This window comes from Electrona antarctica (genome assembly GCF_951216825.1).
Source record: "Electrona antarctica genome assembly, chromosome: 14".
NCBI lineage: Eukaryota > Metazoa > Chordata > Actinopteri > Myctophiformes > Myctophidae > Electrona > Electrona antarctica.
The window spans coordinates 5,313,063-5,337,760 of record NC_136795.1 but is presented as its reverse complement, the minus strand read 5'-3'; the positions used below and the strand labels follow the sequence as shown (position 1 = coordinate 5,337,760).

Here is a 24,698-nt window from a genome sequence, read left to right as displayed (position 1 = left end):
CACAACACCCTCCCAGGTACATACCACTCTCACAACACCCTCCCAGGTACATACCACTCTGACAAAACCCTCCCAGGTACATACCACTCTCACAACACCCTCCCAGGTACATACCACTCTCACAACACCCTCCCAGGTACATACCACTCTCACAACACCCTCCCAGGTACATACCACTCTCACAACACCCTCCCAGGTACATACCACTCTCACAACACCCTCCCAGGTACATACCACTCTCACAACACCCTCCCAGGTACATACCGTACAATGTATGATGGGTCATGTTGAAAGTGTGAGTGAACTGAATACTGACTTAGTATTGACTCAGTAAGCCTTGATTTGTACTTCTAAGTATCCAAGTATAATTAAGTATGAATCGGGGAGGAAGGAAGTAACTTTTGTGTTGGATTAATATTGACATTCATGTAGACTCGGCTCTTGATGGTTAGTTTAAGGACCTTCTCGAATATAAATAATAAATAAGATGATGCATCTCAAAGGGCTTTTCCTCCAAATACATTTCAAATAAAGGTTAGTTAGTTAGTTGAATGCAGTGTTGTTTTTGGCAGTACATTTTGATTTTAGTTTTAGTCGTAGTCATTTAGTTTTAGTCACATTTTAGTCACCTGGAATGTTTTATTGTTAGTCTAGTTTAAGTCGACTAAATATCTTGAGATTTTAGTCGACTAAATCTACAGTTGATTTAGTCAAACAAAATGTGTTTTGGCGGGCCTTGATGCCGTCGTAATCACTTGCTGAAAATAGCCGATCTACAAGCCCACAACGCGTCGCGCTGCGACGCGTTGTGGGCTTGTAGATCGGCTATTTTCGTCGTAGCTTAGTCGTAGCTTAGTTGTCATTTAGTTTCCATTTAGTTTTCGTCAGTGAAAGAAAGGTAGTCGACGGACATTTTTCGTATTGGTTTTATATAGTCGACGAAAAAACAACACTGGTTGAATGCCTTGAATGATTTGTTCTATATTCTGCTCCGTTCGAGCAGGACAAAAATGGTAAATGGTAAATGGTGCATTTATATAGCGCCTTTATCCAAGGCGCTTTACAGAGATTGTGCATTACATTCACCCATTCACACACACATTCATACACCGATGGCGGCGGAAACCATGCAAGGCACCAAGCAGCACATCAGGAGCAATTAGGGGTTCAGTGTCTTGTTCAAGGACACTTCGACACTAACTCTGGGGGAGCCCGGGTTCGAGCTGGCAACCTTGCGGTCGCCGGTTACCATCCAGCCACTCTGCTCCTGAGCCACCGCTGCCCCTGGCAATAACCCGTCTCTCTCTACTGTTTGTCCTCTCAAGGACTGTCGTGTGTGAACGACTTTGTGAACAACATCAGCTGTACGTGGAGCGGCTCTCAGGCAGACCCAGGAGCCGACTGTTGGCTCATTGGTACGAAGCAGTACTATCAGTACACTACTGACAGTACGCGCCATATCAAGTAAGGGTATAGGAAAACTATTCCCTGTAGCTGCCCCTTATACTGCACATAATAGTTGGAAAATTGTTCATCTATTTGTTCTAAATAGCCAAAATGTGAATTACATGACTAATGTCTCCAATATTTAGTTTAGCTTTTTTTTTGTCTTCTGATTTTGTATTGGTGGTGGGGGTCTTTATTGACCATGAAATGGAGGACTGTTACGGAATACGGAAATATATTGTAGGTTATAGGCTATATATATATATATATATATATATATATATAATATACACACACACACACACACACACACACACACACACACACACACACACACACACACACACACACACACACACACAACAACAACAACAAAAGCATCACCGTCATGTGACAAAGTATTAATTACTGTAGCTTCCTATTAATGTGGTCAGAATCAGCTGTTTGCATTTATTTGCATTGATTTGCATTGATTTGCATTCATTCATTCATTCATTCATTCATTCATTCATTCATTCATTCATTCATTCTCTAGGAGAAACTGTAAGCTAAAAATGCAGGACCGTGTTGGAGACTCAGTTCGAAGCTGCAGTTTTGTCTTTGAAAAGAAGTCACACGTACCGGTAAGTCACTATATGCAACTACAGTAATAGATTGTGTAAAAGGTCCTGTGCAATGCATAACGTGTTGGAAATTATCGTTTGTAACGATGACATTCCAAACTGCTATTCAATCTATTCTATGAAGTGTGTCTGGACTCTGGACGAATATTGTCATTGGTTGTACAATATGGTCATGCTCCTTGTCTACGCAAATCTTGTTTGTTTGTTAGGAAACAATATATATATATATATATATTTCTTTTTTTCTTTTATATAATTTTTATCCCACGATTTTGTAACCCATTTTTCACCCCTGTGTCAATTATCTAATGTGATCCTGGGCTCTACACACCCTCCGCCAAACTTGAACTCATGCTTCGTTCATGCATGAGTGTCCAAGTCGCTCCTTTTCACCTGACAGGGGGGATTAGCATTATATTATATGTTATACTTTAGCTATTGAAAGATAGCAGATCTACAAGCTCTTGGTACTCGGTGCCGCGCTACGAACTTGTAGGTCTGCTATTTTTTAAAAATCGTGAAAATGTAGTGCAAATCTTTGAATATACTTTCTTTCAGAGCGAACGTTTTTGCTTCTGGGATTGGTCCCTGGAACAACACATTTTCAGATGGGGGTCGGCGGCCAATTACATATATTTTTGGGGGTCTTTGACATGAAAATGTTTGGGAACCACCGACATGAGGTTTTTCAGAAAACTGTCAGGATTTAGAAGACATTTGTAGAATGGTCTCGGGTCTAAATGTGGTATTGTCCCCGCAGGCCTTCACCTTCTATGAGAGCATGCCCAGCATTGAGGTGCAGTGTAACAACCTAACGGTGGACAAACTGACCGACTACATGCCAGAAGAACACAGTGGGTGATCTTCCTCTAGCCTACCAGTATCATCAGTATTATGCTGTACTTTTATTTGATTTGAATTCATTTTGTTTTATTTACTTGTAATTTTGTCACTTTATTCGTAATTGTAGAGAAGGTCATCCTGATTGTGTGCGCACGTGTGAGATGATAGAATAGTGGAACTCATAACAATAGAGCACAAATATCATGCAGTGTCCTCAGTGCGAATGTACATTCCTGTGTCATTCCATCCATGTTTCAACTCTGTGATAACCAGGAAAGAGTCTGTATTAGAGATAGCCTGCACCTTTGACCACAGCCTAGAGGAAGCCTTGATAACCAGGAAAGAGTCTGTATTAGAGATAGCCTGCACCTTTGACCACAGCCTAGAGGAAGCCTTGATAACCAGGAAAGAGTCTGTATTAGAGATAGCCTGCACCTTTGACCACAGCCTAGAGGAAGCCTTGATAACCAGGAAAGAGTCTGTATTAGAGATAGCCTGCACCTTTGACCACAGCCTAGAGGAAGCCTTGATAACCAGGAAAGAGTCTGTATTAGAGATAGCCTGCACCTTTGACCACAGCCTAGAGGAAGCCTTGATAACCAGGAAAGAGTCTGTATTAGAGATAGCCTGCACCTTTGACCACAGCCTAGAGGAAGCCTTGATAACCAGGAAAGAGTCTGTATTAGAGATAGCCTGCACCTTTGACCACAGCCTAGAGGAAGCCTTGATAACCAGGAAAGAGTCTGTATTAGAGATAGCCTGCACCTTTGACCACAGCCTAGAGGAAGCCTTGATAACCAGGAAAGAGTCTGTATTAGAGATAGCCTGCACCTTTGACCACAGCCTAGAGGAAGCCTTGATAACCAGGAAAGAGTCTGTATTAGAGATAGCCTGCACCTTTGACCACAGCCTAGAGGAAGCCTTGATAACCAGGAAAGAGTCTGTATTAGAGATAGCCTGCACCTTTGACCACAGCCTAGAGGAAGCCTTGATAACCAGGAAAGAGTCTGTATTAGAGATAGCCTGCACCTTTGACCACAGCCTAGAGGAAGCCTTGATAACCAGGAAAGAGTCTGTATTAGAGATAGCCTGCACCTTTGACCACAGCCTAGAGGAAGCCTTGATAACCAGGAAAGAGTCTGTATTAGAGATAGCCTGCACCTTTGACCACAGCCTAGAGGAAGCCTTGATAACCAGGAAAGAGTCTGTATTAGAGATAGCCTGCACCTTTGACCACAGCCTAGAGGAAGCCTTGATAACCAGGAAAGAGTCTGTATTAGAGATAGCCTGCACCTTTGACCACAGCCTAGAGGAAGCCTTGATAACCAGGAAAGAGTCTGTATTAGAGATAGCCTGCACCTTTGACCACAGCCTAGAGGAAGCCTTGATAACCAGGAAAGAGTCTGTATTAGAGATAGCCGGCACCTTTGACCACAGCCTAGAAGGAAGCCTTTATGACCATACCAACCACTTCTACTGTATATACCATCTCAGAGCTTGGCTATAGGTGCAGACTATTTGTCTTTATATTTGGCAGCCTAGGGCATACCCACAGACTGGTTGTTAGAGGGTTCCAACAACTTGGGATGCCCAAAAAGGCTGGCAAAGTATTGCAGTGTCTCTGCTTGCTATAATTGGCAGCCGACGCAGAGACGCTGCTACTTTAAACCCCCTAGATAAAGTACTGAGCTGACATGCCACATATTTTAGCATGAAAACACGTGCCATGATTTTGTAAATGTAACCTTTACTGCACCTATAATGTTTGTGTCCAGCTTGTATGCATCTCCTTTGTGTGGACATAAATAAATGGTTAAAATGTGTGTGTGTGACGTGTGCGTGTGTGTGTGTGTGTGTGTGTGCGTGTGTGCGCACAGTTAAGATGCATCCTCCTAGTTCCCCCAACATCAGCTCTGGTGTTAATGAGACCTGGATCGGTTGGGATCCAGGAGATCCACGCTCACCGTTAATCGACCGCTTCCACTTCGAAATCCAGATCAAACATCACCACCAAGCATGGGAGGTGTGTGTGTGTGTGTGTGACTGTGTGTGTGTGGGTGTGTGTGTGTGTGTGTGTGTGACTGTGTGTGTGTGTGTGTATGCGCGTCCGTGGTTGTGTGTGTGTGTGTGTGTGTGTGCGTGCGTGCATGCGTGCGTGCAAATGTGTAATTGAATTTGAGTGTCTATATGTCCGTCTCTCACTTAATTTTAACTTATATTATGTACAACACTGGTTGCCAAACAGCGGGTCGGGACACATTTGTTTTTGTTTCCTACATTTGGCTTTAAATTTTTATTATTTCAAAACTTTTTCAAAAAACATTCCCAAAAAAGCAAAACTTTTCATGAATTAATAAAAAAATCCAAAGGGTTTCTTTTCAGTAATATCATGAAGAATTGAAAGAAAACCCGAAGAAATTCCATGAATTAGAACAAAATATTATATATAAGAAAGTAGTGAAAATAGCCGATCTGCGAGCTCACAACGTGGTGCGAAGCGGCACGCTGTGAGCTTGTAAGATCTGCTATTTTCACTAGTTTGGATACAGTGGGGAAACGTCTAATTTCTCTTTTCGGGGTAACAGGGCTAAAACGTTTTGGGAGCCCCCTGACATTGTAGCCTCGGAAACCCAGACGTTTTTATTTCCAGGGAGAAAAAAAAGTCCACTTCAATTCGGCATACAGTAGCGCAAACGTCGCTCACTCTCTGCTGATTTCTGATCGTCTGCACCTTTGTTAAATTGACGTACACACGCACACACGTACACACCCATGCACACTCCTCTCTCTCTCTCTCTCTCTCTGTCGCTCTAATTAATTAGTCTCATGTCCTGCAGCTGCGTGTAGTGTCTCCCGGCGGATCCTGTCGGGAGCTGCCTATGCCATAGAAAGCATAGGTGAGTTCCAGTCTACTGACATTGTACTAACTATATACCTTCTCTCAACATTGGGCAGGACGTGCACCCTCTGCCCACGCCAGAGCGAGCGCTGAAGATACCAGCGGAGGAGGAGGAGGAGGCAGGGCGGCTTGCAGGACTCTACCAGGTTAGGGTGAGGGTGAAGCCTGAGCACGTTGGAACTTCCATGAACTCCTACTGGAGTGACTGGAGTCCCACTGCCTCCTGGGAGACGCCACCAGCCCAGGAACGACGTGGTGTAGCGTGGAGCCGAGGTGGACACGGCAAATACAGTAAGCACATGATTTACCCCTTGAGGGAGTTCCAGGGGGTTCCGCCCAGCTAAATGATAGTTATAGGAAGTTAGGAACCAAATGGACCCTTATGGGTCTGTAACTCAGAGAGTGTACAAATGCACGCTCTCAGAGTTAGATTAACTTTGATTTTACAATATACGTTGGGGTCCCAGAGATGGAAATGGGGGACCGTAGCCTAATTCAGGTCAAATGAAAATGGTTGAGAATCACTGCTAGAGCCGTAAAAATCATCTCTTATGGGGGTCCTTGGCATATATTTTCCAATGGGGGTCCGCGGGATAATTAGTGTCAATTTGGGGGTCCTTGTCTTGAAAAGGTTTGGGAAGCACTGCTTTAGTACATTACATTTCACATAGAAATACTGTCCTTTTGACTCCACTGCATTTCTAGGAAAATAACTTTTGGGACCCAAACTTACAAACATACATGTATTATGAATTAACCACTTATGCCCTATTTAAAATATGTCGACAGTAACAGATCTACAAGCTCACAATTTAATTTAATTTAATGTAATTTATTGGCATGAGAAAACATACGTGTACATTGCCAAAGAAAAAAGTGGAACAATACGATCAAAACAAAATGTATGTACAATTGAAAGTCAGAATCTCCAATGAATCTATTTCTATACTAAGATCACTCGATGCAGAAACAGTGCGAGGAATACACACGATGATTAGTCTTTAGGGGGGTTGTGTTCCATGTGACAACCTTCTCCTATCACAGCAGCTCACACATCTTGCTGCTGTGTAGCAGTTTGCACATTGTTGTACTTCACCCAGCAGATAATGTATGGACGTTTTTTTTGTCACTTGTCGTGTTTTCAAAATGCATCGCACCACACCGTGTTGTGAGCTTGTACATCTGCTATTTTTATTTTATTTACGTTTGTCAACACCTGCATGACACTAGAGTGGATGTGCTTTTCTCTACACATCTCTTATGGTGTGATTTGTTTTATACAGTAGTTCCAGCTGGAGACGTGGTTTCCTGGTTACTGCCAGCTGGACTTTCCTTCTGCACTGTCTTCACTGTCACCCTGATTGTTCTGTGCAAGGCTCGCTCAAACCAAGGGTCAGTATAGCTGTGGTGTGTGTGTGTGTGTGTGTGTGTGTGTGTGTGTGTGTGTGTGTGTGTGTGTGTGTGTGTGTGTGTGTGTGTGTGTGTGTGTGTGTGTGTGTGCGTGTGCGCGTGCGCATGCGCGCGCGCTCACATGCATGTGTTCCAAGTATCTATGCACGCTTTTGTTTTCGTATGTGTATGTTTCCGTATGTGTATGTTTTCGTATGTGTATGTTTTCGTATGTGTATGTTTTCGTATGTGTATGTTTTCGTATGTGTATGTTTTCGTGTGTGTATGTTTTCGTATGTGTATGTTTTCGTGTGTGTATGTTTTCGTGTGTGTATGTTTTCGTATGTGTATGTTTTCGTATGTGTATGTTTTCGTGTGTGTATGTTTTCGTATGTGTATGTTTTCGTATGTGTATGTTTTCGTATGTGTATGTTTTCGTATGAGTATGTTTTCGTATGTGTATGTTTTCGTATGTGTATGTTTTCGTATGTGTATGTTTTCGTATGTGTATGTTTTCGTGTGTGTATGTTTTCGTATGTGTATGTTTTCGTGTGTGTATGTTTTCGTGTGTGTATGTTTTCGTATGTGTATGTTTTCGTATGTGTATGTTTTCGTATGTGTATGTTTTCGTGTGTGTATGTTTTCGTATGTGTATGTTTTCGTGTGTGTATGTTTTCGTATGTGTATGTTTTCGTATGTGTATGTTTTCGTATGTGTATGTTTTCGTATGTGTATGTTTTCGTATGTGTATGCGTCGTATGCGAGTGTGTATAAAATACACAGACCTTTGACTGCATTTCCTGTTTGAACAACTGTGTAAGCCAGTATATGTTTCTGATCCGTTATGTTTCTTGCAGGCTTTGCAAAGGAACACCAGTCCCAGATCCATCAAAGTACTTCCACACGGTCCACCAAGGAAACTTTAAGGTATGATTCAGTTTGACCACAACAAACTACGTCAAGCTTCTGTCATTTTAACACAAGCTGTTCATGACAGTGTTGTTTTCGTCGACTAATACTATGACGAAAGATGTTCGTCGACTACCTTTTTCCACTGACGAAAACTAAATGGAAACTAAATGAAAACTAAACCATGATGACTAAAACTATGACTGAATATACTGTCGATTTTGTCAACAAATAAAAACTAGACAACATTTTTAGGAAGAGACTAGTGGACAAGAGATCCAGTGTTAGTCAATTTACAATTCGTTGCATGCTGCAGATCTACAAGCTCACAACGCGTCGCAGCACAAGCTTGTAGATCGGCTATTTTCAGCAAGTGTGAAATCAGTCATTACGAGTTTTACGACAGCATCAAGGCCCGCCAAAACACATTTTAGTCGACTAAATCACCTGTAGATTTAGTCGACTAAAATCTTATGACATTTAGTCGACTTAAACTAGACTAATCACTAAAACATTCTGGGTGACTAAAATGTGACTAAAACTAAATGACTATTCAACTATTCGAGAGACTATGACTAAAACTAAAATCTAAATTTTCTATGGACAATGGCCCGGTTTCCCAAAGGACACATGGTGTAAGAGGTATGGTGTTGCACATGCTCAGATGCCCTCTAGGCCGCACACAGAAGTCTGTGAACATAGACATTTCGTGCATAGATGTGCCATGCAATGGTAGGCCTCAGGCCTCCCATTCTGAAATTGAATTTAATAATATTTGGACTGCTGGTCAGCTGACAGTTTATTTATTTATTTTGCATTGGGGCGGCCATTAGAGACACACGACACAAGACACGGACGAGACAGGTGTCTAGGTGTGAATGAGGCCTCACTCTCTCGCTCTCTCTCTCTCTTTCTCACGCACGCACGCACGCACGCACGCACGCACGCACGCACGCACGCACGCACGCACGCACGCACGCACGCACGCACGCACGCACGCACGCACGCACGCACGCACGCACGCACGCACGCACGCACGCACGCACAACCACAGTTTAACCAGTGAAGACACCAGGAAGTAACATCTGTAAGCAGGCCTATAGCCTCTTGCTGTGGTTTGACTGTTGCTTCTAATACTCAGCCCCCCAAATGCTGCATTCACACGGGCAGATGCAAAGATTCACTAAATATGTTGACAATTTCGTCAACAGATAAAAACTAGAGTAAAATGTTAGGAAGAGACTAGTGGACAAGAGTAATCCAGTATAAGTCATTTTACACTTGGTTGCATGCTGAAAATAGAGGGTATGCGCAAGTGAATGGCACATCGAGTGGCAAAGCGAGTGGCAAAGCAACATGCAAAGTGAGTTTAACATAGTTTAACGTTGTTTAATGCAATCAGATAGGACTTTTCTGTGTGGATGTATGGGCTGTCAAGTTTGCTGCCAAAAACAACACTGCTCTCCATCAACGCCATGTCTCTCAACCGCTCCTTTACAGGAATGGCTGAATCCACAGACGGCGCCCGAGTGCTACTTCTTCACGGTCCAGTCCTGCGACCACATCTCCTCGGTGGTGGAGGTGTCTGACGACCTCGTCTCCTCCTCCACCCCATGCCTCCTCTCCCCCCCCACCTCCGTCACAGCCACGCTCCACCCTCGGCCCCTCAGTGGCCCCTCCAGCGGGGGCGGGGGCGGGGGCGTGTGTATCGGAGGTGCCAGTGGTGTTGTTAACGTGTCCTCCTCCTCCTCCTCCTCCTGCCTCTCCAACGTGGTGCTCCATAACAAGGACTACTTCTTCTCCCCTAGCTCGGACCTCTGTCTCGGCCCGGCCCCTAGCTCGGACCCCTGCCCCGGCCCGGCCCTTAGCTCGGACCTCTGTCTCGGCCCGGCCCCTAGCTCGGACCCCTGCCCCGGCCCGGCCCCTAGCTCGGACCTCTGTCTCGGCCCGGCCCCTAGCTCGGACCTCTGTCTCGGCCCGGCCCCTAGCTCGGACCCCTGCCCCGGCCCGGCCCCTAGCTCGGACCTCTGTCTCGGCCTGGCCCCTAGCTCGGCCTCCTGCCCCGTCTACTTCACCTACCAGGATGACTTCCTCCTCACTCCTCACAGTGCCGTCAAAGTTCACACCTTCCGCCTCACCCGTTGCCCTTCCCCTTCCCCCGCCCTCTCCTCCTCCTCGCCCTACGAGCTGCTGCTGAGACGCGCCACGGCGCCGCCCCAGAGCCCGGACTCCGGCTTCGGCAGCACGGAAGATCAGGCGGACGACGAGGAGGAGGAGGAAGAAGAAGCCGACGACTACGACGGAGTAGAGTTTTCAGACGATCCCCAGGAGGAGGAGGAGTCCGGCTGCGGCCCGCTCATTCTCCCTCTTCATCTCCGCTCGTCGCTCCTCTCCTCTCCGTGTCCTCCTCCACCGCCCCCCATTCCCTCTCCGATCGCCCCCCAGCCGCCCCCGAAGCTGCAGGCGACTCCTCCTCTGGTGCAGGTCAGTGGTGGTGGTGGTGGTTGTAGCTACGTGGCCTGGCCTCCTGCGCTGGGCAACGCTGCAGGTAGTTGGGGATCTTCTGTGTCGGTGGAGCACCTCCACGGCACCACCGGAGGATACCTGACCCTCAAGGACCTCCACAACACTTACAGGAACAAGTCCATCTGAGCCACACCGGCTCACCTCAAACCCTGCAGCGGTGTTGTTGTTTTTGGCTTTTGATTTTAGTTTTTAGTCGTAGTCTCTTGAATAGCTTTCACTTAGTTTTGGTCACATTTTAGTCACCCGGAATGTTTTGGTGTTAGTCTAATTTTAGTCGACTAAATCTACAGTTGATTTAGTCGACTAAAATGTGTTTTGGTGGGCCTTGATGCCGTCGTGATGACTGATTTTACATTTGCTGAAAATAGCCGAACTACAAGCTCACAACGCATCGCGCTGAGCTTGTTTTGAGGCTATTTTCAGCATGCAACCAAGTGTAGAATGATACTGGATCTCTTGTCCACTAGTCCCTTCCTAACATTTTTGTCAAGTTCTTATTTGTTGACGAAATTGTCAATATATTTAGTCTTAGTTTTAGTCATCGTAGCTTAGTTTTCCTCAGTGGAAAAAGGTAATCGACGAAAACTATTTTAGCTTCTTTCTTTTGTGAAAACAAATGAAAGTAGACAATAGGGCTTTAGTACTACTGTGGATAGACAGTAGGTATTACAAGTAAGGCGCGGGAACGCGGGAAGCGAACACAGCTGTTGTGGCAGTCTGACACACGCACACACACGCACACACGCACGCACGCACACACACACACACACACACACACACACACACACACACACACACACACACACACACACACACACACACATTCTGTACACACGCACAGAATAAGTTTTCCTTTTTTTAAGTTTTCTTTATTTTTATTTTATTTTATGAAAAAAACCCAACTTCAGTTGTATTAATCACAGACAGTTTGCAGTACATTGTCTTGTCATGTCATGAACATTCAGGCCTTTAAAAACCTGTAAACACCTGTATAGTTTCTAAAATACACAAATATACAAAGTTCTTGATTCCTGAATTATTTAGACCTTTTTAACCTGAAAATACATATAGGTGATATTATCTATCTATCTATCTATCTATCTATCTATCTATCTATCTATCTATCTATCTATCTATCTATCTATCTATCTATCTATCTATCTATCTATCTGTCTGTCTGTCTGTCTGTCTGTCTGTCTGTCTGTCTGTCTGTCTGTCTGTCTGTCTGTCTGTCTGTCTGTCTACATTCTGAAAATTAAGAGAATATAATCTGTTCTTGAATTGATAATTGATGTTTCGCTTTTTTAGCTTGGAACTGTTTTTGATTAACTGTATTGTTTTTTAAATGTACATACTATCTTTTATAATTAAACTCTTCATCAACCTTCGCCTGCGTCAGCTCGACCAAATCTTTGCATCTCAGTCAGGACAGTATACATAGTTGCTGCTATGGTAGCCAGTATACTGTATACTGTCCTGCGTATAGCACTAGTAGCACATGAACAGGTTGTGTTTGACTTCCCATGCATTGACATCTTGTCAGTGCAAAGACCAAAATAATCATCTCAGTCAGAAATGGGTCGCGCTGTCTCTTCCTGTGTGGGAGCGAGTGCGGGTACGTGGGTCTGCGCGCGTGTGTGTGTGTGTGTGTGTGTGTGTCCCTACGTGCATGCAAGTTTGTAGGTTATGTCCTGTCAGGTGGTCGTGTGTGTGTGTGTGTGTGTGCACATTAGAATATGTGGGTTGACATTTAGCTATTTCACAATCAATGACTAGTTTCCGTTCAACCCACAAGGAAGATTTAGCCCCGACAGTGAAGGGAGGCTAACAGCACATTACTTACTTACTTACTACTACTTAAGGCTTCAATGAGCGCTAGGCTAACAGCACATTACTTACTTACTTACTACTACTTAAGGCTTCAATGAGAGCTAGGCTAACAGCACATTACCTATTATTATGTAGAAGGAAGTGTCCAGGACAGGATGCTCTAAAGTTCAGTGATGCTCACCAAAAAATCAGTCCCGTCTGAAGTGAGTGGTGATGTACTGTACTGTACTGTACTGTACTGTACTGTACTGTACTGTACTGTACTGTACTGTACTGTACTGTACTGTACTGTACTGTACTGTACTGTACTGTACTGTACAAGCTCTCCTCCCTGTCTGTGTGTTAGGTTGCACAACAGTAACACTTGGTGGTGACAATATGCTATTTCCGTGCTTGGACACACACACACACACACACACACACACACACACACACACACACACACACATAGCTGTCTATTTACCATAAAGAGAGGACGCTCGCAACGTACATTACCAACAGGTGAAGGAGTTCAAGTATCCCGGGGTCTTGCTCACGTTGCAATCTTCATTCCTACTCTCACCTATGGTCATGAAGTGTGGGTCATGACCAAAAGAATAAGGTTGCGAATACAAGCGGCCAAAATGAGTTTTCTTCGACCGGTGGCTGACTGGCATCTTCCTTAGAGATAGGGTGAGAAGTTCAGTCACACGAGAGACTCGGAGTAACTCTACTCTGCTTCTTCGCCTGGAAAGGAGCCAGCTTAGGTGGTTCGGGCATTTGGTTAGGATGCCTCTCGGGCGTCTCCCTAGGGGGGTCCTCGAGGCACGTCCCACTGGGAGGAGACCCCGGGGCAGACCAAGGTGTAGTTGGAGGAAACACATCGACTCACTGGCCTTGGAACGTCTCGGGATCCCCCAGGAGGAAGTCACTAATGTTGCTCTAGAGAGGGACGTCTGGAACACTCTGGTGGAGCTGTTGCCCCCGCAACCCGACTACGGATAAGCGGTTGAAGATGGATGATGATTCAGATTCAATTTATTTGTCACTTAGATGCACGGTTTAGGTACTGTACATACATGTGAAATAAAACATGATCATGAAACATGATAAAACCTAAAACACTCAAACAATAAAACACAAGGCAGAAAAGTCAGTCAATCAAAGTGCATGGTGCAGAACCTCTAAAGTTAATATTGCATTATTATTGCACATTCACAGTCACTTTCCATTTAATATCCTGACAGCCTGTGGGAAAAAACTGTTCCTCAGCCTGCTTGTGCGTGCGGGGAGGATCTTGTCACCCTTTTTGACCTGTTGGGTGAGAAAAGTATTTTGTGGGGGTGGCTTTAAAAGTTTAAAGTATAAAGCACTTAGTGCTTTATACTTTAAACTATAAAGTAGCCCATTATTTCTCAGTTTTTGTTTTAGTTCCTTTTATTTGAACTAGTTCACTTCTGTGCGTCATCAGAGAATTGAGTATATCTCTGTAGACATAATAACATTATTATTATTTAATCTCCTCTCACATCACCACAGACTATGAATTATAACATCATTTATCCACATTTTACAGCTCAATGTGCAATATAGGCTAAATGTAGGCTTTGCTGCCATCTTGTGGTGACGACGGACGATCGCACAGTTATTGCTGTGAGTCTAGCAGTGATTGTGAAACCATGCCCAGAGAAGCCTGATTGACTGATTGGCACTCATTGATTGGCACTCACAATGTTTGTAGCAGCTGTGCTGTCCACTTAATTTCTATTGGATCTATGCGTGCATGGGGTTCATGTTTGTTTTAAGCAAAGCAAGCACTGCAGAAACGTCAAGAAGCCCTGGCTGTGTTGACAAACTGTCATCTTGTCTGCCTGCAAACTGTTTAATCATGAAGACATTTTATGTATTTTCTCAAGATAAGTGCCCTATCTTTTATATCACAGCTGCAGCACCAACAGTGCTATTAGTCAGGGGATATTAATAAAACCTGGGAATACATTTCTTACCAAGAATGTTCTTCACCAATGTGTTTGTAAAGGTGTCTACTAACATATCCCACATTGGTTTATATTCAACCACCCTAGGGGAATTTTTGACAGCTGCTGAAAGTTGGGGTACCATACAATACATTATAAGGCAAAATGTTCTAAATTTCATTATGCTTTAAGTAACATGTGATGTGTCAAACTAGGGGGTTTTCATGATTCTGAATCCATTCCAAGCATTAGTTTTGCATGAAAAACACTCCTTGGGCTAAAAAAGGCCATAGACGTCATCACAAATGTGATGAGGTCAGCACATTTGGGCACATTTGGGCATTTAGCCCAAGGAGTGTTTTTCGTGCGCTAGGTGCTGGGTGATTAATCACACCACCTGCCAATTGTGTGACCCAAACTTTTGTGTTTCCCTGGTCAATTGGTGATGACGTCTTTGGTAAACAACAGGAAGTATCTAAAATCAGTTCATCGATCATTCCGGGCCCCTCTCGCCCGGAGAGAAAGACGTCCGTGTGCATCTCTTGAAAAAGTGGAGATAATTGACTAAATACACGTTTTGTACCAGAACTTTCACATGGATATAAAACTAGAGGACCATATTTCACTCCATGTCTTTGGAATTATTTAATGGGTGAGTACAAACGGAGCATTTATCATATTTAGGCCGCACATAATTCAATTCAACCAGGAACAGTATAGGAAGGGATCTATGCCTATGATACATGACAATTTACGTAAGTTAATTAAATGATCACAGGCATTCTAGGTCTAATACAGGTCCATCTCAATGAATTAGAATATTGTGTAAAAGTTCATCTTCTTCCGTAATATAATTCAAAAAGTGAAACTTTCATATATTCTCAATTCATTGTGCATAAAGTGAAGTATTTACTTGATGATAATGGCGTACAGCTCATGATAATCTAAAAATCCTATCTCAAGAAATTAGAATATATTACGAGACAACTTTAAAAAAATGAATTTTAAACGAGAAATGTCGACCATCTGAAAAGTATATTAATGTATGCACAGCAGTCAATACTTCGTCTGGGCTACTTTTGAACAAATTATTTCATCCATGTGGCGTGGCATGGAGGTGATCAGCCTTGGTCACTGTTGAGGTGTTATGGAAGCCCAGGTTTGCTTTGATAACGGCAGTAAATGCATTTGTATTGTTGAGTCTCATGTCTCACACCTTCCTCTTGACAATACATTCTCTGTGGGGTTCAGGTCAGGCCAGTTCGCTGGTCAGTTAAATACAGTAATACCATGGTCAGTACACCAGTTACTATATATACTACACTATACTATATACTATACTATATACACTACTATACTAGTAGTTTTGGCACCGTGGACAGGTGCCAAATCGAGCTGGAAAGGTAAATTAGCATCTATATGAAGCTTGTCAACATACTGAAGCACAATGTACTAGGATGGCTGTGTTGAAACCATTGTTTAAGTTTTCAATGTCAGTGGATCAACAACAGCGGATAACATGGCCAAAATCATCACTTTGTTTTGACAACTCCAGAGTCTCAACACAACCATCTATTACGATAACGACAAGCTTTATGTTGATGCTGTTCTTCCTTTTCAGGCAGCACTTGGCACCTGCCCACAGAGCCAAAACTGCTAGTAATTGGTGTAGTGACCATGGGTATTGCTGTGCTTAACTGACCAGCCAACTGGCCTGACCTGAACCCCACAGAGAATCTATAGGCGGGTAAACATATAAACCTGGGCTTCCATAACACCTCAACAGTTCCACAGGCTGATCACCTCCATGCCACGCCCCATTGATAAAATAATTTGTTCAAACGTAGCCCAGACCAAGTATTGACTGCATACATTAAAGGAGCATTCAGTGATTTGGAAAAAACCCTGGTCCGCCCCGGTAACAAGATGTGCACATGCACACTCTACAGTGGGGGGAAGTACAACAGACCAACAGCACGTGCACCAAGGCCCGCCCCACTCGATCATGATTGGAGGAAGGCCCCTCTCATCCTGATTGGATGAAGGCTTTGCCACCCAAAGCCCAAACCGAAACTAGGGTTTTTTGACCCCAGGGGCTCACTGGGGACAGGGAGGAACTTCTTATATGGTCAGCACACTTTATAGTAGGGAGGATTATCCCAAAAAAAATAAGCGATATTTGAATTAAGTGAAATCACTGAATATACCTTTAAGATACTTTTCAGATGGTCGACATTTCTCGTGCCATGTATTTTTCTGTTGCCCGGTTCATGCGCCATGTGATATGAAATCATATGGGCATATATGAAAAACATATTATTTTCTTCTTTTCAATATAATTTTGATTGTTCTGATTAGACCCGCAGTTATTAAACTCCCAAACCTCGTAGCCTGTATCCAGGTTATGAGGGATTTGTACACCACTTCTTTTTTTTTTAAATGTTCAATCACGTCATACCACATCCAAACCATGTGCAACCCAGATTCGGTTACAAACAAGGGATTAAATTGGTAGAGCTCAAGAGGTAGAGCAGGTCGTCCAATGATCCATGGGTCGGCGGTTCGAATCCCGGCTCCTCCTGGCTACATGTCGAAGTGTCCTTGGGCAAGACACTGAACCCCAAATTGCTCCCGATGTGCTGGTTGGTACCTTGCATGGCTTCCGCCGCAATCGGTGTATGAATGACTGTGTGTGTGAATGGGTGAATGTAATGCACAATTTAAATGCACCATTTACCATTTAAATTAATTTCGCTCCTATGCCACCAAATTGTGGGACGCCCTACCAACAGTCATAAAGACATGCAAATCCCTTGACTCCTTCAAAACTGCTCTCAAAGGGCACCTACGGACGGCTGCAATTCAAAACTGCCCCCCGTAAAATCTGAATCCCCCACCCACCCCTGTTTCCCCTCACTGTATATATTTCTTTTTCCTTTTTACCTCCTATGATGATTTCTTTTTGACTATATAGTTGTGTATATTCGTACGTCTCTAAATGTTTTGATTAATTGAAAATGGTGGGCCCTATTGTAAACAAGTGTAATGCTTTATGGTGTTGTCCACTCACTGTTTTTGTATTGAGTTGTACTTGAAATGTACTGTAATTCTGCAAACTGTTAATCAATCAATCAATCAATCAATCAATCAATCAACAGACTGCCATTGATGTTCCCGGATGTCAGTGGTGTGTTTTCAGTGATTACGCTAGAGGGCGCTGTTTGTATGAATGATGCTAGGTTGCTAGGAGACAGACACAACCGGAAATGAACAGGAAGTGTTTTCTTTTTTGGGGGGCACTAGCCCCTCCTATATATGTCCAGTTTTTGAAGGGCACTAGCACCTCCTATATACAGGTTTCATGTTTGTTTTTAGTTCAATGTTTGTTTTAAAAACGCCATTGACAATGAAGAGAAATTCATGTTTGTTGTGTCCCTAACACAAACATTAAATCCCATTAACAATAAATGTAATGTTTGTTTTGACACATTTACATCATTACATCACCGATGATAAGAGCGCCCCTCACTTCACAGTCACACGGGTGTGATTTTTGGTTTATGTCCACATACTTGGTCCTACACAAACATGAAATTCCCAATGACAATGAATGGACAATTTTACGTCTATATTACGTCATGATGATGTACGATGATAAGAGCGCCCCATCACTTCACACGGGTAAGGCCATAAAGAGAGGTCTCAGAGAGAGGTCAGATTCAGACTTTACATGTGAAGGATTTTAAACTCCCGTCACCATACAAGGCATATTCAGATCCTTACGTGCGACGCAAAGCCATATCGCTTTGAAGTTCAGGAAGCTGACGAATCTCTGACCAACGTGACTGCGGTCCAAGTGGCAGCTACCGGATGCCATGAAGTGGCAGTGGAGGCACATCGCTGCACTTCTGTGTCTCCTCTTGTTCCCGGGGGTCCTGGTCTTCTGGGGTGTTGAGGCCCCGCCGAGAGAGAACTCTCTGCCAGCAAATGCCGTCCCAGGTGAAGAGGGTGGCTACCCAGCGGACTCCCAGCAGTCACCCAGGGACACGCTAACCCCCGGGCCATACCCCTACATAATCAACGAGGTGAACAAGTGCCCAGAGGGAAAGCCAGCACCATTCCTAGTGTTGCTGATACTCACCGAGGCCGATCAAGTTAAGACACGCAATGCCATACGGCAGACGTGGGGAAATGAGGGCCTCGCTCCAGGCCTGGGCGTCATTCGGCTGTTCCTGCTGGGGGTGAAGGAAGGCGAGCTGGGACGCCTACAGCAGAAGACCCTGGAGTCCGAGAGCCTGAGTCACCACGATATCGTTCAGCAGGATTTCTTGGATACCTTCAACAACCTGACTATAAAGACCCTGATGGGGATGAACTGGGTGGCCATGCACTGCCCACGGGCCAGCTATGTTATGAAGACTGACAGCGACGTGCTCGTGAACACCGATTACCTCATCCACAAGCTGCTGAGACCCGAACTGAAACCCAAGACAAACTACATTACGGGTTATATCATAAGGGGCGGCCGGCCAATCCGAGCCAAAGGACGGACAAAGTATCACATGCCCCGAAAAGAGTACCCAAACAAAAGGTACCCGGGCTACTGCTCCGGGATGGGCTACGTGTTCTCCGGAGACATGGCGGCGAAAGTGTACAGAGCTTCGCTGAGCATTCCCCTCCTGCGCTTTGAGGATGTGTACGTGGGGGTCTGCCTGGACAGGCTACGGATCAAGCCCACGCCGCCGCCCATTAAGGGGTTGTTCAACCTCAGGGCAGTGCCCTACTCCGACGTCAAGTACAACAACATGGTCGCAATCCACAGGGTTTCTCCCCGTCAGTTTCTGCAGTACTGGCCCAGAATGCAAAGCTACAAGCTCTCGGTGGCCTCAATGCCTAGGGTTGAACAATAACCGCTTCCTCGGGCCATAGTTATGTGATGCAGACTGTTGGGCTGAGGTCATTAGCACATTTTTGAGAGGCACTAGCCCTTCCTATGCCCAGCCTTGTGTCTCTGTGTACCCCATAGCGATGATTTGATCGGCTGAGGGCTTAAAGTGGAGATAAAAATTGAGAACTGAAAATTGAGGACAACTAAACTGATTTGTTTCGCTACACCACTTGATTGAATATGCAAACTTTGACCACACATAGCTCATGAACCGTTTGACTGTCGGCAATAAAACTTAGATACACATACGCGTCTCCTCATGCCGAACAAGTAACGTTCTTATTTTTGACTTCCGACTCTTAGATCACCTGCCATTTTGAATTATATGAAAAACAGTTCAAATATATCTCCTCGCAGGATCTTTGATCAAAATGCACGTAAATGTCTACACGTGAACTTTGGACCTATACGGACAAATAATCGGAAGTAAAAAAAATTAAGTGGAAAAAATGTTTTTTCATTGGCTCATAGCAGCAGATCAGCAGCTCACAGCTGCCAGCAAAACCTTTGCCATATTTGGAGTCATAACGTCATAGAAGTGTCCTAGATGACTGACGTCATGGATGACCGGCCACATCAAGTCCAGCTGATTAAAAGCGCTCCGGTAGGTGTTTTGTCCTCTTCACCCATTCGACCAGGACGGGGTTCAGATTCCATGCCATGGAACGTTGGCTTAGCAGCGTCACTTCTCACGGCACACGGAAAGTGAGAAAACGAAACAAAAACACTGGTATGTCTTTGACCGGCCGGCCGGCCACATGACCTGTAGAGTGATGCTATCCATCCGTTTGCCACAATGACGAAGCTAACAGAGTGGGTCTGTGTGGTGCTGGCACTGGGCACAGCCTGGGCCGCGGTGAGCTGGGACCCTCTGACGCTGGGTGTCCCCCAGCCCTTCAGGGAGGTGGCCTGGCCCATGCCCGCCTATCTGCTGGTGACGTGTGGATGCTACGCCCTGGCCACGCTGGCCTACCGAGTAGCCACCTTCAACCACTGTGACCGAGCAGCCACAGAGCTACAGGAACAGATACAAGAAGCAAGAGAAGACCTGAGGAGGAAGGGATTGACGATATGAAGGCAGCGGTTCCCAAGCGCTTTAGTTCAGAGACAAATCACACGTTTGCCCGGCGAACAGTGGCGTTTCCAGGAATTACATTTTGGGCAGGCAAGAATTACATTTTGGACAGGCAAGATGTGTTAATTGTCGTCTCCCCGCGCACAATCGTAGCACTAAAGGTTTTCAAAGAGATATACCTGCCAGACGTGTAAGATACAAAGGCTGAAAGGCATGCATTTACATTCCAATGGGTGATTGAGGGTCGCGCTCTACCGCAACGGCCAATCAGCTGTCCATTAATAGTTCTCAGGTCTTGTTTTTGTCCTCTCTCTTTTCTCATTGTATGGATTTTGGCCAGGCCAGAAATGGATTTGGACAGGCGCCTGCCCTCGCCTTATTGTAGATACGCCTCTGCCGGCGACCCAAGCTAGGGAAAACATGCAGATTATGTTTCTATTGATTTCCATTTTAGGGAATCTCTTTGTTTTTTTCTTTTTGAAAAAGATCTTTGAATTTGTTTTGTGAGAAATGTGAGAATGTTTTGTGGAAATCTTTTAAAATAAAATAAAATGGAGTTTAAACAAAATAAAGGGATAGGCCTATGCACTTGCGAACCACCGTGATCCGTGACCCACTGTCAGCGGAACTAAGGAAATAATCTACACTTAATGTGGTTATGGATTTTTGAGTGGTGCAACCACTCCAAGGAACAGCAATGTCTGTGACCTGTGACTGTGACCTGTGACTATGTTTGTGTGTGACTCATGTGTGACTCATGAGTACCAGTAGGGGCGCTGTTGTGCCAGAAACAGAGACAGATAGATAGTATTGCACTGTTGCCTGCTAATGAGAGAGAGAGAGAGGGGGGAGTGGGGGGGGGGGGGGGGGTTGCACCACTCAGTTCACATGGGTGTGATTTTTTGTTTAATGTTGATTTACTTTCCACCAGTGAGTGGCATTGTCTAATAACCGTAGCCTTATATTTAGGGTTTATCATTTGCACCTATACCTAATACATTAGGTACCTAATACATTAGGTAGGTGCATTAAAACATTTTTAATCTATTCAAATCCTACATCTTAAATTCTACATCGTATTCCTAGAGGCTTTTTACATATTTAACTCTCAAGAGTTAAATTATGATCAAGAAGTCGAATGATTCTTATTTTGATCGTCATCTCTAACCTCTCTAACCCGGGCAGCAGAGAGTACACTGGGTTCCCCCCTCCTGCTCCTATCTGGGAACTCTCAGGCAGACTTGATGCCCGGCCACAAAACGGCCTGGCCAATCAGCAGCAGCTAGAGGCGGGATAGAGGCGGGATAGCTGCTGCTGATAATTTAGCTATTGAAAAATAGCAGATCTACAAGCTCATAGCGCGCCACCGCGCTACGAGCTTGTAGGTCTGCTATTTTTGAAAAATCGTGAAAATATTTATTTCAGAAAACTGGAGGATTTAGAAGGATTTTTTTAAATTTTGAGGTCAGGCCTAAATGGGTCAAATGATAAGGAACAATATCGGTGGCACCCAACTGTACTTACTGTACGGCAACACCTCTCGCCTCCTGCACACTGCACGGATTAATTTCATTTTATAAAATTACGCTCTGACCGGAATCATCTTCACAAAATACTGTAGAGCAATGGCTTCCAAACCGGGGCGTCCAAATTATTTTGTGTGAGCCTAGTAATGTAACGTGACAATTTAAGGACTTTAGAATGTTCAATGTGAATATTTTGAGGGGTCACGGCCTGAAAAGTGTGGGAAACCTTGCTGTAGTACCAACCCATGAGCAACAGGTTACACTTAAATAGTGAAATAGCTGTAAAACTTAATTTCATCAAGTATATATTAATTCACAGTGACAGTAACATTTCACTCAGATACAGGTAGTTGTAAAATCATCATATCATCAAGCATATTCATTCAAAGACACAAGCTTGTAGTATAGAATGAGATAGAAAGACAGATTTATTGACATTCAGTTCAAACGTAGGGCAGTAGATTTACAAATAGATTTATTTCAGATGTATGTATGTTTTTTTTTAACTAACAAATTCCATGAACTAGAAAATAAAAATAAAGAACTTTTAAGAAACAGTGAAAATGGCAGATATACAAGCTCACAACGCATTGCGTCATCGCGATGCAACGTGTTGTGAGCTTGTAGATCGGCTATATTCACTCGTTTGGGTCCCACATGTCTTGTTTTGGTCACAGGGTAAAAAGTACTTCTCTGATCCAGTGGGCACGTGAACATGAACCTCTTGTGGGCATCTCGGTGTTACATTGGCTGGGGTTTTGTACACAATAAAGAATGAATGTATGCTTTGGAAAATGGTTGCACATAATGTCAAGTGCAAATTAAATGTAATTCAAGTAATGAAATGAATGGATTTTTTTCTCTATCACTATAAACACGTGTGAAATTCACCCAAACACCTGCCTGTAGAAAAAAAACAGGGATGTGGGCAGGGAAACAAACCTACCAAATATGTCACTGAGCATGATTGACCCACTCCCCTCAGACATCAGCAACATTATGAAAATTACAAAAAATATAATTGTCTGGGTGAAAATCATCCCTGTTTAGTGTTCTAGGGTTAAAAACGAATAAATTTTGCCCCACATTTGTAATCAAATATCAGCCCTTGATAGTTTAGTTTTGTTTACACACAGACAAATAAAAGGTGTCAACTAGAACCAATGACATTAAAGAACCATTCATTTTATATAAATGGTTCTATACAAGAACTCTTAAAGGTCCCTCAAGTAATAAAACATAAAAAAAAAAGGTTCTCCAAAACCATCTGAGAAAGACGACGAATCGTCCACTAATTAAAGAGTGATTTGTCTGTGTGTGGTTAGAACACGATGCTAAAGGCAGTAGTTGCGACAGTTATCGGGGACAGTAGTTGGGACAGTAGTTGGGACCAGGGCCGGTTCTAGGGGGGGGCAGGGGTGGGCAGGGGTTTGACACCCCACCCGCGCCGGCGGAGTCGCCCCCCTTACAATTCTGTCTGCCCACCTGAGTGGGGCTGGCTAAATCCGGCCCTGGTTGGGACAGTAGTTGGGACAGTTGTTGGGACAGTAGTTGGGACGGTAGTTGGGATGGTAGTTGGGACAGTTGTTGGGACAGTAGTTGGGACGGTAGTTGGGACAGTTGTTGGGACAGTAGTTGGGACGGTAGTTGGGACAGTAGTTGGGACGGTAGTTGGGACAGTAGTTGGGACAGTAGTTGGGACAGTAGTTGGGACAGTAGTTGGGACAGTAGTTGGGACAGTTGTTGGGACGGTAGTTGGGACGGTAGTTGGGACGGTAGTTGGGACAGTAGTTGGGACAGTTGTTGGGACAGTAGTTGGGACGGTAGTTGGGACAGTAGTTGGGACGGTAGTTGGGACAGTAGTTGGGACAGTAGTTGGGACAGTTGTTGGGACAGTAGTTGGGACAGTAGTTGGGACAGTAGTTGGGACAGTTGTTGGGACGGTAGTTGGGACGGTAGTTGGGACGGTAGTTGGGACAGTTGTTGGGACGGTAGTTGGGACGGTAGTTGGGACGGTAGTTGGGACGGTAGTTGGGACAGTTGTTGGGACGGTAGTTGGGACGGTAGTTGGGACGGTAGTTGGGACGGTAGTTGGGACAGTTGTTGGGACGGTAGTTGGGACGGTAGTTGGGACAGTTGTTGGGACGGTAGTTGGGACAGTTGTTGGGACAGTAGTTGGGACAGTTGTTGGGACGGTAGTTGGGACGGTAGTTGGGACGGTAGTTGGGACAGTTGTTGGGACGGTAGTTGGGACGGTAGTTGGGACGGTAGTTGGGACAGTAGTTGGGACGGTAGTTGGGACAGTTGTTGGGACAGTAGTTGGGACAGTAGTTGGGACAGTAGTTGGGACAGTTGTTGGGACAGTAGTTGGGACAGTAGGTAGGACAGTTGTTGGGACAGTAGTTGGGACAGTAGGTAGGACAGTAGGTAGGACAGTAGGTAGGACAGTAGTTGGGACAGTAGTTGGGACATTAGGTAGGACAGTTGTTGGGACAGTAGTTGGGACAGTAGGTAGGACAGTCGGTAGGACAGGAATTGCCCCACAAGATGCCACAATGACCATTAGAACAATGAACATACAAGCTGCAAACACAGCCAGGCCCTGCAGGACGAGGAAACGCCAGAAGAGAGGACTCATGCGCCACCATGTCTTCTGCTGCGGCTGCACACACACACACACACACACACACACACACACACACACACACACACACACACACACACACACA

General features: G+C 44.6%; 2 protein-coding genes across 2 annotated transcripts; both read left to right on the top strand.

The window, feature by feature from the left end:
* The first annotated feature begins 1,402 nt into the window (after window positions 1-1,402).
* Window positions 1,403-10,855, top strand: il2rb (interleukin 2 receptor, beta). The gene is made up of 8 exons (XM_079520436.1): window positions 1,403-1,464; window positions 1,982-2,069; window positions 2,830-2,923; window positions 4,790-4,935; window positions 5,868-6,102; window positions 7,095-7,203; window positions 8,058-8,127; window positions 9,610-10,855. The coding sequence occupies exons 2-8, from the start codon at window positions 2,001-2,003 to the stop codon at window positions 10,759-10,761; spliced, it is 1,875 nt and encodes a 624-aa protein (XP_079376562.1). The 5' UTR covers window positions 1,403-1,464; window positions 1,982-2,000; the 3' UTR covers window positions 10,762-10,855.
* Window positions 10,856-18,295: 7,440 nt separating this feature from the next.
* LOC306936289 (beta-1,3-galactosyltransferase 2-like) lies at window positions 18,296-19,330 on the top strand (the record flags this gene model as incomplete). Its single annotated transcript, XM_079519778.1, has 1 exon — window positions 18,296-19,330. The coding sequence occupies one exon, from the start codon at window positions 18,296-18,298 to the stop codon at window positions 19,328-19,330; it is 1,035 nt and encodes a 344-aa protein (XP_079375904.1).
* Between the last annotated feature and the right edge of the window lie 5,368 nt (window positions 19,331-24,698).